A 17,662-nucleotide genomic window follows, 5' to 3' on the forward strand; every position below is an offset into this window, starting at 1 on the left:
AAAAGTCAAAATGAAATTTTCACTCTGGGGTGGAAAGGAAGACAAAATAAATAATAGATTAGTTCAACTTAGACCTTAGACCTAAGTTGAACTAATCTAGCACTTTTCCTACACGTGTTCTCTAAAACCTTTGTAAAAGTGAACAAGAAGGAAGTATGTGTTCAATACTGTTAGTCCTTTCAAAAATAAAAGATGTATAAAAGACAACACTTAACACAAAATTTGAATTAACTTTATTTTCCCTACAGTCAACAACTTCTCTGCACTGAATTTTAAAGCAACAAAGTAAAATAAAATCCTCCAAATGACAAGGTATCAGAAATCCAGATTTAGTTACACTTTTATTGTGAAAAGGTTCAACCATTTTATTGGTATGTAAAAGAACCAACATCTGGGTCAAAAATGGATTCTATAAATCAAAGAATATTCTACACTTTGGAAAAGAAAAAATCAGCAGTAACATTCTCAATGAATATTGTAAATTACACTTTTCTTCATAAAAGTTGCATACTATTCTGCACTTTTCCACCAAAAGCAGTGGTGTAAATTATACTTGTTTATATAAAAAAAAGATATCCTGTGGCAGGAAAAACCCTTTCTCTTTCACTTTTACTAAACAGGAGAAAATTTTCAAGTCTATATAAAGTTGCCTATGAGACGGAAAGTGAACATGTTCAATCTCCATTTATATTTTAGTGCATTTTTTGGACAACTGTCACATTTTTAATAAAAATAAGAAAATGCATATAGCATTAAAGAGTGTTTCATCAAATGCCTAAGGGATTAACAAAATATGTAGCAGAGGACAAAATCACTGTGACGGATGAAACTTATAAAAATGAGAGAAATCCAGGCGAACTTTACAAATCCTTTGTCATTTTGAAGAATCACACAAAATGAACTTTGGCTATCTGTCCACTTTAAGGGTTTCTTCCTTAATCTTTTGCATGTAAACAAAGTGCTAACCTCAGGACTAAGATACCAAACCCCATCCTGGTAATTAGCAACATCCCGTGCAGTTGCCATGATTTCCAAAGGATATAAATTTAGCCCTTGAATGAACAACGTATGAGATCTGCTCTGTAAGTACCTGGTGAAAACAACTGCTAACAGCAGCAATAACGTTTCAACATAAAAAAAAAAAAACTATTTGAATCGATTAGTTACAGGTCCATCTTTGAAACAGCAGCTTCTTCTCAGAGCAAACAGTAAGCAATAGAAAATGTACATTTGATGAAACATTCTTTGCACTGGAGAAACATGAAAATAAATATAGCTCAAGGAAGTATAATTATTTTTCTAATACCTCTTTCTCAGACCGTACTAGTTTACTGGTTCAAGAAGCTTGCATCACATTTTGTCATTCGTATTTTACGTATTGCTATCTGGGTAATTCAAATAAAATCTTGTAAAAGAATAAAAACATTGACAAGTATGCATGTGCCAGGGACCAAATTAGAGGGTTCTTTGGTGCCATTAGTCCAAATTCTCAGATTTGAAGGATAACATGTACCAGTAAAAAAAAAATCTGCTGTTAGACATTTACAGCAGTGCTCTGTCTTGCTTCACATTACAAATCAAAAACAGCTGTTCTCAGTAAGCCAATTTTATTTTTTAAATCAGGCATTGCCAGAAAGTTTTGTACATTAACCTGGACCAGTGATGGTTCCAGTGATGGTTCTGTACCCTCCGTCGCTGTGAAACATGACATGAGCTAAAGGCAAAGACCGGTTCTCACAAGGACATCTGCTTCAAGTTAGGAACCAGAACAGTATATTTAAACAGTCTTCTTAGATATTTTCTTGCCTTTCTTAAAAACTAGTTTATTCTTAATGTAGCCACGCTTCCTTTTCGCAGTCTAAAAAGAAAACAGAACACATGGTGTTAGTGCAGGTTCCCTACGGATTAAAACTACAGATACACACATGGTTTACTGCAGAACGATGAAGACTGTCTTTATAATCCCTCAGATCTTCCTAGGGCTGGACTCCTTGAAACAGTCAATGAGCATCATGAACTGCTCTATGCCAAGGATGCTGAGATCCAAGATGAACTGGACTAGGTCCTCACCTTTAAGATGAAGGACGACCACAGCAGTCCTCAAATGCCTGTCATACATTCCTCACCATGAAGTGAATGAATCCCCATCTCCCCTCTCAACCACTAAATGCTCAGGTGTAATAATTACTCACATTTCCAGGCATGACAGAATATGTAACTAGACTAAGGATTCAGAAAATGTTAATGGTGCTCCTAGTTTAGTTTCCAAGAATTAGCTGTGTCAGAAATACAAATTAACTTAGTAACTTCTGGAGCCCCGATTTTCTTCTCTGTAAAAAAGGAGGATGAGTGTGTACCTATCTACAAAGATACAGAGAAACAAGGTCACTTGGCACGTTCTCCAATTTAGTAGGAAAATAAGCACCTAAATATTAAAACAAAATCCAAACACCAAGAAAAAACAACCCATAACATTCCTTGAGCATCACAGGTCTTTAAAAAACTAAGGTATTTTTCATTTTTCTTAACACTTCAGGATTCCACTTAAAATACTGTCAACTGATGTCTGTGGTGTAAGAAATAAATTACTACAAATGTGGTGGTAGAAATTACTGCAAAAATGTTTGCTATTTTAGAGTCTCACAAAGATAAATCAATATAGGACATGGATCTGACAATCTGACATATTCACAGATACTGATAAAAGCAAATTTCTTGGAAATTAGTACTTTCAGGCGTCAGTCAAAGCACTGGGTTAGCAGCAGGTCAAGACTCAGGAGATTGACCCCTCAATTCAATTCTCACATTTAAATACAACTTTTGGAGGTTTCAGAAACTCTGGCAAATGCTATGTCGTGTACCTATATTATGATGTTCAGTTTAAAACAATTGATAATTTTTTTCTAACAGTGACAAAAATACAAGGCAGAATGCAATCCTTCTTAAGGTCACAAAAATTAGCTATTGCTAACTTGCCCATGATATATGTTACCTTATTATTAACTTATTTTATTAGGGCAAAAAGTAAAGAATTTCAGAGGGCACAATCTGTAAAAATTCAAACCAGGCCAAGGAGTTGGTTTCTTTATCATCATCACCTACATTATTTCTAACTTGAAACCTTTTCTATGAGATCCTGTAAAATGCCCCAGGTCTCTGCACGTATGTATCTAGGTCCTCAGGGTGTTTTCTCTCTAGGAGCAGGTGAGCCATGCAGCCCTGGACTACAATTCCCAGTGTCTCAGCCATGTCAGCTTGGCAGTGGCAGGAAGTGGCTGCTGTACTCACTCACACCCCCTTCAACCCCCAAAATAAAAAATGGGCTGGAGAGAGGAAAGCAAAACAAATAAAAAGCATTCCTGCTAGTACAAAACTGTATAAAGCCATGGAAACCAGAAATACTAGATCCAGGTTGTTGGCTAATAGAATATGTTTTTGGCATACAAGACAGATGGATTTTTATTTATCCATTCACTTATTTGGGGGAAATGATGAGAAGACAAAGAGGTCAGATTAAGAAACTTCACTATCAACAGTTATACAGCAAGTTCAATGCCTTGTTTTCATAACTGGGCGATGTCTTAGGAGTGACTGCCTTCAGACTGGCAGCATTTGTTCTGACTTCTGCGCTGATGTGACTCATCAGTTTCTCCTACCACGTGCCTATGAGACACCAGATCACTTGATCTCTGTGACTTATTTAAATACGTTAGTCTAGATATGGTAACCTATTCCTGGCACAGAAAGTATTCAGTTAAAGTTTCTATTTACATACCATACAGTTAATATTCAGCACTTTATAGTACAAATTGAAATGATCTGTATTCTGAATATATCTGTAGTATATTTTAAGTAATACAAAGGGATAAAACAATTCCTTCAATGATTTAAAATAACTTATCTGAGCAATGTAAACCTAAGTATCTTTCAAGATTTAAGACTGAGATCAGTCTAATAACAATATTATAAGGGTAGTACCTTAAAATACAATCTTAATATTTCTTCTAACTGCTCATTATTTTCCATCTCCCACAGAGGGCAAACCATATAAATACTCATTTTTCAGTAGCTTTTATAGCAAAGATTATATCTATTTGGCTTAAGTGAGCCATAATGACCTCCAATAGAAGACTTCATATCTTATTAAATATTTATTACAAAAGGACTGCCAATAGTCTCATCATAATTCTACCTACAAGCTTTGTCATGACAATTACATTTAAAAATAATTATCTTAAGATAAATGATTTTTTTTCATTCAAGACTCAAACCAACTCAAGTTTATTTTTTATTCAATGAATAATATAGTAACATCGTACTAGAACGGAACATGAAAATGCTATATAAATTTGCTTTGACCCAAAGATGATGAACGAATCACAACTGTTATTACCTGTTTGGCATTTTTACTTTCACAAAGGTTCAGAAGCCACAGACACATCTCACTTTACAAACACGTCTTACTAATGGGAGTGGCACAAGCTAAAGCCAGAATGCCTCTGGAAAATCTTAGCTTGGTTCACTGATAACCACTCTTCCCTATCGAGAACTATCCAGAACAGTTGCTGCTTGGGGTACCTGAAGTGCTCAGTTTGCAAGGACTGCCCTCAGCAGGTTGGCTTTATATCTACTTTGTATATAAGCCTTGGTCTTTATTCATCTGGCAAATGAAAATTTATTCGCAATTTTCAGTAATTATTTATCAGTCAAACCAACCAATCTTGAGTTACCCTTTTTTTCTTTTTTTTGAATTTTATTTATTTTTTTATACAGCAGGTTCTTATTAGTTATTCCTTTTATACATACTAGTGTATATATGGAGTTACCCTTTCATAAACATGACTTCATTTGGCACCCACCTTCTTTGACAAATACTTCTGTTTTGGGAAAATGTTGGTTACTCGAGGTTTGTGGTCTAGTGTCTCCCTGTTATCAGGTGCTTTCACTTTATATATCCTTACAAGCCAGTGCTCTGATGTAAAGGCCTCCTCCAAATGCTTGAATTTAATGTCCTTGTTTCCAATCTCAGCATTACGTGTTCGATCAAAACCTGGGGGTGTACGGAAATCCAACTGCAAAAGTGACATTAGTATTGGATGTTAACCATATTGGAAAGCTTGCAATATTAGAAGGTAGTAAATGTTAGCAGCAGAGTAAAACTTTCTCCTTTTAAACTAGGAAAACACAATCAGAGCAATATATTGTAACAGTTCTTATATGTTGCTAACCAGATAGGAAAAACTCTGCAAGAGAGAAACTAAATACATCAGAATTAGAGTTTCAATGAACCCTTAGAGTGGATGAACAGCCCACAGGCATAAAGAAACCAAAATAGCAAGATAAAATCCATTAAAGCCCTTCTTACACGTATTCAGAGAAAACACACAGAAGGGCCTGCTTTTCTGCCCCAGGGCCTTGCACTATACTGTCTACTCTTTCAACCTCGAAGTTCTTCATTCAGTGATTTTGCATGGCTGGTCCCCTTTCTATCCTTTGGTCTCAGCCCAAATACCATCCCTTCAGGAAAATATTTTCTTGAGATTGATGGTTGCGAAGTCTCCTCCACTGATTCCTTATTCTTTTACTCTACAGTGTTTGCTGCTAAGGTTTTTATTTATCTTTAAAATTACCTATATCCTCCAACAGGATGTAAGCTGCATGATGACTTTACCTTATTCGGTGTGGCTCTATCTCACCAGCATTACTTGTTAAATCAATGCACAAGTAAAGCAGCGATGCTAACCAACCTGAAATTGGGAACTACAAAGGAAGTCAGACAAGCCAAACCATGGGAAGATTAACCAAGAATGAAAGGAGGAAAAAATGGAGGGACGGGAGAAGATTTTAAGAAATTCTCAGACTAAGTTTATATGTTGCCACACAGAACTTAAATGAATTCAACTTAAAAATAAATCCAAAAACCAAATCTCCTCCAGTGCGAGAATAACTTGCTATTGCACATCTATACAAGAGCAAAGTTATATACTTCATGTCTTAAACATATTATTCTCGAGTAGGGAAAGGCATCAAAATGAATGCATGCTACAGGCATGGCTTGGAGCTCTTGATAAACGTGACAGGAAAAAAAAGTCCTTCAATGCTCTCATTAGTGAACAGAGAAACTAATCTTTCACCCATTTTCTGAGGTAGCTAATTATTATGGCTTAAGTTGCTTCTTTCTTAGCATGAGTTTAGAGACCAGGCAGTGGCCTTCAAAGAAAACACAAACAAAAACCTAAATCTGGTAGTAAAAGTTTTGTCTGTTTTTTCAGAGTCACCTGTAGAGTAATTTCAAGCGAATAATGCCGAAACATTATCTCGATCCCTGGTATTTGTATAAAATTAAACAAGCAATTTTTCCTCTGCCATTGATGTAACCTTAGTATGAAGGTGTAACTTGGTATGACAGTCATGCAATCTGAGAGCTATGAAGAATCATAGAAGCCATCAGTCCAACCCCCATTATACACAGACAAGGAAAAAAACAAGTCCAGAGAGAATGTGACTTGGCCAAGGGTTATGTGACCTGACAGAGCCAGATCTGGAACCCAGGTGTTGTGACAGTCCATTATCTGTTCTTTTTGCCACGATGCCTCTTTGCCCATTCACTCATTTTTGTCGACTCTTAATCTTTTGTACCATATCATTCCAATTTTCTGGGAAAACTCTGACCCAGAGAGTCCTAGCTCTCTGTGGTAATGGAGAACAGGGAAACAGTGAATATATGAAGTGACTAAATAATTCATCTCTTTAATTTCAGGCTTTCCCCCACTAGGCAGTGAAGTTAAACTACTTAAGATCACACTGCTTCCCAGCTGGAAGACCTCTCCCTGGTCTTCCAAAAGCATGAAGTCGAAAAGTGAGATGGCAAGCAAAGAATGGATTTGAGCCTATGTTAATTAACAATTTTGGAAGGAAATCTTCGATCTAAAAAATACTTCCTCGTTTTTTACATACAAGTTTCAGAAATTAAATAGAGAAAAGAATCTTTAGATGAGCACATTTTTCTTTACAGCGCAACCAAAACATCATTATCCTGTTTTTTCGAGTCAAACAAGGCTACTTAATATTCCTTTGAATAAAGATTATAGAAAAATTGATGTAACTAACCTGCATTTCTCCAAATCTGTAGTATGACATTTTATACATAAGGCAATTCAACAAAGTAGGGGATCCTGCTTTGTCTACACGGAATTCTCCTTGTGGGGTGAAATAGTCACTTTCCTACAGGAAAGAATCCAGAAGTTTGTGTCAGTTTAATATAACCAATTCAAAGCTACAGGTTCCCCTTTTCATTTCCCCATAAGAACTAACTTTTGAGGTATCTTCATAAAGCCATATTTAGTTACATCTCAAAAAAACATAGTATCAGAAGATGAATTTATAAATTTAATGTCATCTCTTAAAAAACCCACAAAACTATCATGGGTGTTTTTTAAAGCTCAGTATAGAAATCATTTATAGGAAATAAGAGTATCCAAAACACAGAGAAAAAGAACAATAGTCTGTTAGAGTGAGGGAGGGCGATTATTAATTAATTCTACCAGATTTTAAACCATGTTATAATAAAACCTCAATAATTTAAGAAAAAAAAAAGGTACCAATACCATGATTTAATATCAGGTAGGCCAACTAAATTTGTTTATTTTTCCATATGAACTTTTAAAATCAGTTCTTTAGTTCAGAGGGGAATGTTTAGAAAACTTCTGTAGGAATTTTTATTGGGAGTTCATCAAATTTATGAATTAACCTCTAAGAGGGCTAATCTGACACCATCGATAGAAATTCCTCATCTAGGAATTTATCCTACAGAGATGCTTATACGTGGGCAAAATGATGAGTGTACAAAGTTATTTATCGCACCACTGTTTATGAGATTAAAAAACTGGAATCAACCTAAATGTCCATTAACAGGGACAGGTTAAATGAATCATGGTGCACACACACAATGGAAGACACTATGCAGATATAAAAAAAAAGGAATTAAGAAGCATCCCCATAAGACCTCCATAATATATTGTGAAGTAAAAAAAGCAAGAACAAGGTGTATATTTTGCTACTAGTTACCTGCTTCAATAAGAATCATAAGAAAATAGTAAGAGACTACCATGGACTTTTTTCTTTTCCTTTTCTTGGGGTGGAGGGTGTAAACTTTTACTGTATATCCCTTTATATTTTATTTTTTGAACCATGTGAATGTGTAAATTACCTATTCACAAAGCATAGGAACTTAGGATTTTTCTCTATATAAATGGTTCAAAGCATATATCTGGATCTACCACATCAGTTTTAACACTGCTAAAGCAAATGCACAAATGAAAATTATATACTAGGAGGATTAAATTAAGACCCATTTAACACAAGGTAATACTGTTTATTAATCGTAGTTAAGGGGAAATGTCACAACATTTACATTTAAACAAGAAATCTGGGGCTTTACTCGACTTCATTCCTGTCACGTAAAACATATTCATACATTTTCCCAAAAGGTTCTTTTATTCTGGATCAGCCGTGAATCTTACTCTCATCTTTTGTGCCTTCACCACGTAAACCACAGTGCTGGGTGCCCAACCTCTCTGAGCTCACAGCTGAGTGGGAGAGATACAACAGAATCTACCTACAAACCAGGCTGGATGTGATCTGGTAATGCACCAGAGAAGGGCTTCTGGAGAGGGGACTAATCTGTGGTAGGGAAGGTACTCCAAGAAGAAAACAGTACAAACACGTGTGTCAGATGAGCCAAGGAAAGAAACCACGCGGCAAGTTTCATGGGCTAGAGTAGATCGACAGAGTGGAAAAAGGTGATAGAAGGACAAGAGGCCAGCAAAGGAAAGTGAAGTATTAAGGGGTTGTGCATTCTGAGCTAAAGCGTTTGGATTTCATACCACTGCTTCATTATTTCAATCATCATTATTATTTCAAACCAGCCACTAGGCTGAGGCTTCATCTATGTTACTATAAGTTCTCATAACAGCAGTACAAATGAATTATTCCTGGCATCTGTTAGTGATCAACTGAAACAGCCGTAATCACAATTATAACACTAGAACCTAGAACAAGACCTAGTGCTCAAAGCATATAATGCTGACTGGCTGAAAAACAACTTGCCCATAGCACCAAGCTGACAGCGGCAGGGTTTAGTTCCAACTCATGTCTGTCTGGTTTCAAGGCCCCTTTCCTTAAACTAATGAAGGCTTAAAAAAAATTAAAAAAAAAAAAAGCTGGAAAGTTACATGATCAATGTCATGTTAGACTGGGAGAGGGAACAAGACTAAGGCAAAGATAGCAAGTTCACGGCTACTGTCCTATTTCAGGTTTAGGAGCATAGGGGTCAATGCCAGAGCGGAAGCAATGAAAATGGAAGGAACGGGCAGAAGTGACAGGCTGTAAGGAGTAAAGGCAAGAATTTTGACAAGGGATTGCTTTGTAGGGGAGAATGGAAGTACCAGGTATGAGTTTCCAAAGTTTTAAACCTGGGAAAATGCTTATGGTATCTTTAATAAACAGTAAAGTCAGACTGAAGAACTAATTTGGGGGATAGGATAATGAAAACAAACACAATGCAATTAACAAGGTAAGAGGGCTACTGGGAGCTGTCTTTCACACACCGAGAACGACCTAGTTTCTTACCCGAATGTCTTTTGGATGTTCCCCTTCAGCTATCCTAACCATCCAGAGAAATTTGTTGATATCATCACCAGAATACCCAATAACCCCTCCAAAAATAACCAAAACATAATCTACATCCAGACTCCTCATGATTTTATAGGCTGCTGTTTCATTTGAAGACATGGCTTTTCCCACCTACAGAATAAAAAATGAGAATGTGTGTACTTAGTCCCAAAATACACTAAAAATAAAAATGGACGCACATTTTTACTTTAAGATGGAATGCATCTCAAGAGTTTGATTTACATGGAATTCTTTTTATAAGAATGATTTGCTATGAATTCAACAGATTTACTGAGATTTATAAGCACCTCACTTACTACAACCAATTATAGCAGAAATGTCAAAATCAGAAATACATGCTCTAATATTTTGCTAATAATTAGGTCTCATGAAATTAACATTTTAATATGAAAGCAGGCAAGCTTAAAAGAAGCAGAACTTCTCATAACCTCAGGCCGAGGATGACCATCCATCTAGCTAGCACAAATACATTCTTCTCTTCAGTTTACTAAACATCTAATGATTAGTTACAACACTAATACAAAGAGAATTCATTTGGCTAATGCCCAGTTATCTATTTAAAATCTTTAAAGAACAGAGAGGTGATTACTTTAATTAACGTAAATTAGTTATTTAATAGCTAGAGTGAACATAATTTGCATGCCCATAAAACACAGTGCATTTGTTATACATATTTGCAAATACTTTTCTTAACTTATGAAATGGAAAATACAAGACAAATATAATATTTTAAGTTTCAGATTTTGCCTACTCTCCAGCAAACAGCCTACAATTCTGAATGATACTTAAATTCTATTCTTAAAAGCAAAATAAGCATACCTTGAACTCACTTTATTGAATAAATATGTAGAGAAGTATGTTCAAAATTCAGCAAGCAAAGAGTACTTTCACCCACATTTTTCCTACTTAATCACAAGTGAAGTCTGATTGCTAAGTAGGGAATAAAGGTTTGTAACTTTTGATCTTTTGTTGATCAAATTCTTACCAGTGCTATGTGGCTGTTATTCCAGGTGTTATTATCCACCAAAGTAGTTCTATTAGCCATCCCAGCTATTTGATAGCCATAATCCCACCAAGACATCACTCGGGCATGTTCATCTGTATTTTGCCTCAGCCAAAAGTAAGCTTCTCTAAAATCATCTAAGATATTCCTGGTGCTGAAAACAATCACAATATTCTTTTAAATGATATCTTAGAAGTGTGAAGATGGTAACTTAAAACCTTGAGGTGCCAGGCCACTAAGTAATTTCATATTTTAAGGATGGTAGTTAAAAGCCTCCATGGCAGGGAGAAAAAAAAAAAAAAAAAAAAAAATCAATGAAGAGCTAGACTAGTGCTTCTTAGACTTTAATATGCATACAAACCACCAGGCCATCTTGTAAAAAAGCAAATTCTGGTTTAGTAGTTCTGGTGTGGAGCCTGATACTGGGCAAGTCTAATGAGCACCCAAGTGAAGCAGAAGCTGGAGTGGGAATGCAGGGTTGCAGTACATAAACCAGCTGTTCTTAAACTGTAGCTGTATCAGAATCACCAGGGGGGCTTATTAAACCACAGATCACTGAGTCTCACCCTCAGGTTTCTCATTCACACACTGAGGTGGGGTCAAGAATTTACATTTCAAAAGGATTTCCTGGTAATGATGATGCTCTGTGTCCAAGCACAACACTTTGAGAAAGACTAATGTGTATGTTATATATGCAAAGATATTTTGGAAAAGAGCATGAAATACAATGATTATTACCTACTTCTACCAAAGGGGACGGGCAGGGGAAAGGTCACAAGAAAAGCACAGCAGATTCAAATGCAGAGCCTCACAAACATCTTTGAATTCTATCTTTTGAGACAGGAAAAAAGGGTAGGTATAAAATCCTCTTGTAGTCAAGTTGTCTTCTTACCCGTCATGATTGTAAGAGGCCAGGACCACACTTGGGCTGGAGTAGGCATTGCTTGTGACCCAGGTACAGTGGACTGCAAACATCATCAACAGCATCAGCATCAACATGGTAACAATGCTTTTTATATTGGGACCTAATCCCTCTTCAGTTTTTTCCTGTTCAGTTACATGCTTCCTCACTTTACCTGCCTGAAAATGCAAATAAAACTGATGAGACAAATTCATCATTTGACTTGCTTTCATTAAGACACTCAAAAGGGAGAAGGTTGGGAGAATGCTATCTATCAATTTAATTCTTTCAGAAGGAAAATGTATAACCATCAGGAATTCTCGTGTGGGTCATACAACATTTTCTAAAAATTATCAAGGTGAATTCCAAAGTCAAATGTGAATGAGAAGGCTTCCTGGAACTAAACCCAATCCAGGAGCAGATTGCAGAGTAAAAAATCTCCAGTAAGAAGCTGCTTTCAAACTCAACTGTCCTTATGTTTTATGTAAATACAAAGGAGATAACCAAATGGTCTCATGCTGGCCACCTTTTCTTATAAAAAATCTGAATTCCTCACCGTGAAAACAGCAATATCCAGCTATAATTCAGACCATGTAGGATTTTAGTATAGGAAAAAACTGCATTATCAGAATCAGTTTTCTAATTTCCAAACCCCAAACCAACAGACTTGTTAAAATCAAGATTACATTTTTGAAAACAAAACAAAAACCTCACCGAACAGAGAACAGGTCAGAGGTTCTAAATTGCAAGGCTAGTTATTAAGAAACCACAAAACAAAACAAAACAAACACAAAAGCAGGTATGTGCCTTATTAGCACTAATCTGCATGAATAATACTGGACCTATCATAGTAAAGAAAGAAAATTTCAAAATTAATACGTATACTGCGAAGCTCTTCATTGCTTATTGCTACTTAAAAATCTAGTTAATAAAGTTTACTATGTCATCCAAGACAAGTGCTCTGATTCTGAGTCTTTTCCACACTTGCACCAAATATAATCCTGCTCTGTTAGCTGAGAAGTTAAAAGTGAATTACATTATTATATGGGCCAGCCACCTAGTGCTAACGAACTGGAGACTTTTTTTTTAAGGCACTTATTCCCCTCGTGAATTACTATTCAGTCAACCAAATATTTTTAAAGTTTACAGTGAATATGGACCTCAAGGATAAGCACTTTGCACATTGTTTCAGAAGGATTTATAGCGCTAAATTTTATGTAATTTAGTAGAGCACCAGCTTTCTGAGTGAAAAGACCAACCAGGATTCAAAATTTGAGGCAAGCAGTAAAGACCAACTAGAAATGTCATAGTTTGCCTAAATTCTTGTTTAATCACCCTTCATAATATATATAAGTTCTTACTGTGGTGGAAAAATAAAACACGTAAAAATTTTAAAGGCCTTACTTTAGATTTCCCACCTTATCATACAAATTTCCTGGGTTTCTCTTGTCATCCTCATCACTGCTGTCCTCCACAGGTGGGTTTTCCCTTTTCATGTCATCCCCCAAATAATGCTCAAAAACATTTGAGAATGCAATTGCAGACAGCATACAGACGACTGGAGTCAAGGTCAACATCAGCCGCACCATCACGCCAGCAAAGTAGACAGCACTGATGGCATACAGAGCAACTGCAAAGACAAGTTCTCTCGTAACACTTCAGAAGAGAAAAGGGTCCCTGGAAACTCTACTGACTATTTAAAACTGTTTAAAACAAAATCTAAAAACAGACAAACATCTCATAAAAGGGCTGTTTTATTTATTTACTTAAAGAGGAACTTTTAAAAAAAAATAAATTTATTTTATTTATTTTGTTTTTGGCTGTGTTTGGTCTTTGTTGTTGCATGCAGGCTTTCTCTAGTTGTGGCGAGCCGGGGCTACTCTTTGTTGCAGTGCACAGGCTTCTCACTGCGTTGGCTTCTCTTGCTGCAGAGCACAGGCTCTAGGTGCGTGTGCTTCAGTAGTTGTGGCACGTGGGCTCAGTAGTTGTGGAGCATGGGCTTAGTTGCTCCACGGCATGTGGGATCTTCCTAGACCATGGCTCAAACCCGTGTCCCCTGCATTGGCAGGCGTATTCTTAACCACTGTGCCATCAGGGAAGCCCTAATTGTTTTTAAATTGATAATGCTAACCAATTTAAAAGTCATATTTAGAAATTATAACTAGTGTTGACAAAATAAACACTGCATATCAACAGTTTAGAGAAGCATATCATGTTTCAAGTTTAATTATAGCTACTATGGGGAATGAGACAATTATTTGTCAACAGCATCACATATTAGAAAAATACGTTAACTGACAGATGAAAACATGTTTGGTGAATTGCATTATTAGGCACAGTAAGTTTTATAGAATCAAAGTCTATGAAAAGTCTGTGCCAGTATCTGGCATAAAGCCTGCTTTAAAGTAAGAATGGGATGAGAAGAATATAATTTATTACCAAAGGAGGAACATATAAAGTTATTGCCAAGAAACTTAAAAAAAAAAAAAAATTGGAAGTGATTTCCAATAGTCAAAGCTTTCCAGATAATGTGCTCACCACAAGGAAAGACTCTATCATTTCTGGCTAGAGGCTATATGACTTTACAAAGTTAATGAGTCATTTGAGTGCCTATCTCATTTGAAGCTAATTCACATTTTTTTCCTGACTAAAAAATACATTTATTATACCATATTGTTTATCTCAATGGATTTTTATATACGTACACACCTATGTAATTACCACCCATATCGAAATACAGAACATCTGTATACCTCCTCAGGAGAATCCCTCATGCCTCTTCCCAGTCAATAACTGCTCCCCTCACCCCCCACCCTTTTTTACCTTGAAAGTCCAAAAAGGTAATCACTATTTGGACTTTTAAAGCAATAATTTAGTTTTCCTTAAACTTCATAGTAATGAAATTATATAAAAATGTTCTCTTTTGTACTGGTTTCTTTTAATTACCCATGCTATTCTTTTATTGTTGTGTTGTATTCTACTGTACAAATACATAAAAATCTCCTTATCCTACTGCTGATAACCTTTGGAATGTTTCTAATTCGGGGCTATTATGGATAAAGTTGCTATGTATATACTCTTAAACATGTCCTTTATGGGACACACGCACTTACTTCTCTTGGGTATATACCTAGGATTGGGACTGCTAAGTCATGAGTGGGCAATACGTCTAAGCTAAAATCTTTTTGAATGATGCAATATTAACATGGCCTTATCCAGAGTCCAGTGACCTATAGAAACCAGAAAAGAAGGAGTGTCATCCTTTGGTTAGAACCTATGCAGATGCTATTTTATCTCTCCTGACTTCACTCTGGAACAGTAACTTTTGAGTGTCTCTAATGGTCCAGGACCCATACTTGCACAAACTATTTGCTTATGTGACCCTGTGCATATTACAAAGCTTTTTCAGTTTCAGGTTTTATCAAATGCAAAACAGCCACAGCATACTTCTTGTGATGACTGAATTACATAAAAGTGTTTGGTATCTGTTTATTTTGTCCATTTATATTTTGAATGTCAGATCCTAAACACTGGCTTTAAAATAGTTTGTATATCTAAGTCTTTTAAGTTGGAAATTACACAAATTAGTCAAGAGGGTGTTACTTAAAGGTGATTCATATTCCATTACAAAATGTACTTTTGCACTGAAATTTGGATCATGGATGCCCCTGCAAACTTCTTCCTACTTGATTGGATTTAACTGAGAAAATAAAGTCAAGTCTATTCTGTCAACAGTTATAATTTCCAATTCTCAGCCACAGACTATAATTACATTAACCTCTCAGAAAACAATAAATTGAATGAAAAATTTATATACTAGTCCAAAATGAAAAGTTGTATATATAATGCAAATTCACTGAATTTTTCTTGGTTAAGCACTTATGCAAAGTAAGAGAGGAAAGTTTATCTTAAATATGCATAGAGTCAAGCAAAGAAAAACAAAACTTTAAAGTGCAGTGATAATCTCAACAAAAATAAATAAATCAAAGTATTTATTAAAAATCTCTTACCAAATACTCTTTCATCGTTGATATTTTTAATGCAGAACCACAGGCCTGCTGGGAAGGTACACACAAGAATATGTAGATCAAAGAAGAAAGATACCCAAGTTGTAGGTTGATGCTCAGACACTGATGCAATAATTGGAATGTGTATTTTTGCGTACCTGGTATTAAAAAAAGTTAACATTATTTAAAAGTAAATGATAAAACAGGAGTTCCTTTTAGATGACTAAACTTTCTCTGATTGTAGATATGGTTCCTATCCCTACCTCTTCTTGCTTAAAAGTATACTCCAATGTAACCAGCTAGAGTGGAAATAAATCTGATACACACTGGTAAAACCAAAACCAATATGCCCCTCCTAAAATCAGAATTATCTAAGGCCAGTTATAAAAGTGTTGGCTCTGACTTCTAACACAAAAATCTTTGCTCAAATAGGAGTTTGTTTTGCAGTTTTAACTTAGTACTTTTCTAAGTTTGCATCAACGAGTTTCACTATCTTCTGGACTTATTACTAGCAGAAATACCTTATCCGATAACATATCATATTGCCACAATACCTTTCTTAACAAGGAGATGGCACAGAGGCTGGTGAGGGAAATGGAAAAGACAGGACAAATTTTCCCTGAAATTCCAAAGTGGTCAGTTAAAGTCTGAAAGCAAGAATAAGTATGACTAAGAAAAATTTAACCTAGGATTTTAACCTAATCAGAAAAACTAACTTCTACAACTGGGGTTTTCCCTCAAACTCTGGTGATGCAAAGGTTATCTCTGAAAGTTTGTGTCTGTTAGCTTCAGCCATTCATACATAATTTGCTTATGCCCTTTAATTAGTCATGGGCAGGAGCCCTTTTGGTATCACACCAAAGGGCAGGCCTGTTCAATAAATTGTGGTAGGTTTTTTATTCGGCCACATGGAGAGTAACAAAAAAGATGGAATAGCAGAATCAAGGGAGAGAAGTAAATTATCACCAAGAGATATTTTCTTATCCTTAGGAAAACATTTCTAGAGATAAAAAATTATTGAGCTAATTTAAAACTAAATTTTTTTTACTAACTCTTTTTATAATAGCACTCTTAAAAAGCACAACAAATATTCTCTAGTATATTTGATAGGTTAAAAAATATCAAGAAACTTAGATAATGTGGTATTAAAAAGAAAGTTAAATTTTTCTTCATATCTACGGCATGCAGATGCTATAACATAGCATCTATCCTTAATGATTAAAAATTAAACATTACTAACAGATGGAAACTTTGAATACATTGGTAAAAACAAAAATCAATTACTAAAATGGTACACGTTACCTGAAATGTTTTAACAAATAAAACTAAAATAAGGAGTTGCCCATGAAGAGAAATGTGACTTACATAATCACACTAAAGATGAATTCCAAACAGGTATTATAACAGACAAAATACAACATTTACTGAACTAGTACATGCTAGATACTTTAGAAATGTTGCCCAGGTATTGACAGAGATACTAACAATAAAGAACAGACAACAAAAGGAAAATAACATGAGGGCAAATAACTTATCTGCACTTACCCAGTATCCCACAATGAGTAAAACCTGCCACTCCACGGTGCAATGTAACCTTGGAAGGAAAAATGTAGAGGAAATTATTCTGCCTTTTCACTGTTTTTATGTTTATTGATTATTATGGATTAATTTAAGCTAATATTAAAAGAATTCTTGTTTTTAAAAAAATAGGTGACAACGTATTTCACACAGCTGGCAGTCAGATAAAATAAAGTTAGGGATCAAATAAAAAAAATATCCACGGACATTACATTTTCAGAGAAATACAACAAGTTGACAGATAAAATTGTAGAATGTTTTCCAATTCTCTCTTAAACCTCTAGTTGACTAGTAAAATAAAGCTAAGGTATTAAGATAGCATTGGATAATTTTAAAAAGTGAGAGGTGTCCAGTATGCCAAATTTAGATAAATTACAAAGATGATTTTAATTTTTTAAAAAATTTATCTTTTATTTATTTTTGGCTGCGTTGGATTTCCATTGCTGCGCATGGGCTTTCTCTAGCTGCATCGAGCGGGGG

At 35.4% G+C, this 17,662-nt stretch overlaps 1 protein-coding gene across 1 annotated transcript in view; it reads right to left on the reverse strand.

The window, feature by feature from the left end:
- Positions 1 to 210: 210 nt before the first annotated feature.
- Positions 211 to 17,662, reverse strand: part of STT3B (STT3 oligosaccharyltransferase complex catalytic subunit B) — a 98,480-nt gene continuing 81,028 nt past the window's right edge. Inside the window, exons 8-16 of the mRNA XM_065885001.1 lie at positions 17,150 to 17,198; positions 15,608 to 15,762; positions 13,016 to 13,227; positions 11,589 to 11,776; positions 10,679 to 10,850; positions 9,631 to 9,804; positions 7,111 to 7,224; positions 4,860 to 5,072; positions 211 to 1,858 (exon numbers count right to left, since the gene is read on the reverse strand). Coding sequence (XP_065741073.1) covers positions 1,778 to 1,858; positions 4,860 to 5,072; positions 7,111 to 7,224; positions 9,631 to 9,804; positions 10,679 to 10,850; positions 11,589 to 11,776; positions 13,016 to 13,227; positions 15,608 to 15,762; positions 17,150 to 17,198 — 1,358 coding nt within the window. The 3' untranslated portion in view covers positions 211 to 1,777. The remainder of the gene's footprint in view (positions 1,859 to 4,859; positions 5,073 to 7,110; positions 7,225 to 9,630; positions 9,805 to 10,678; positions 10,851 to 11,588; positions 11,777 to 13,015; positions 13,228 to 15,607; positions 15,763 to 17,149; positions 17,199 to 17,662) is intronic.

Source organism: Phocoena phocoena, chromosome 10, assembly GCF_963924675.1.
Source record: "Phocoena phocoena chromosome 10, mPhoPho1.1, whole genome shotgun sequence".
Lineage (NCBI taxonomy): Eukaryota > Metazoa > Chordata > Mammalia > Artiodactyla > Phocoenidae > Phocoena > Phocoena phocoena.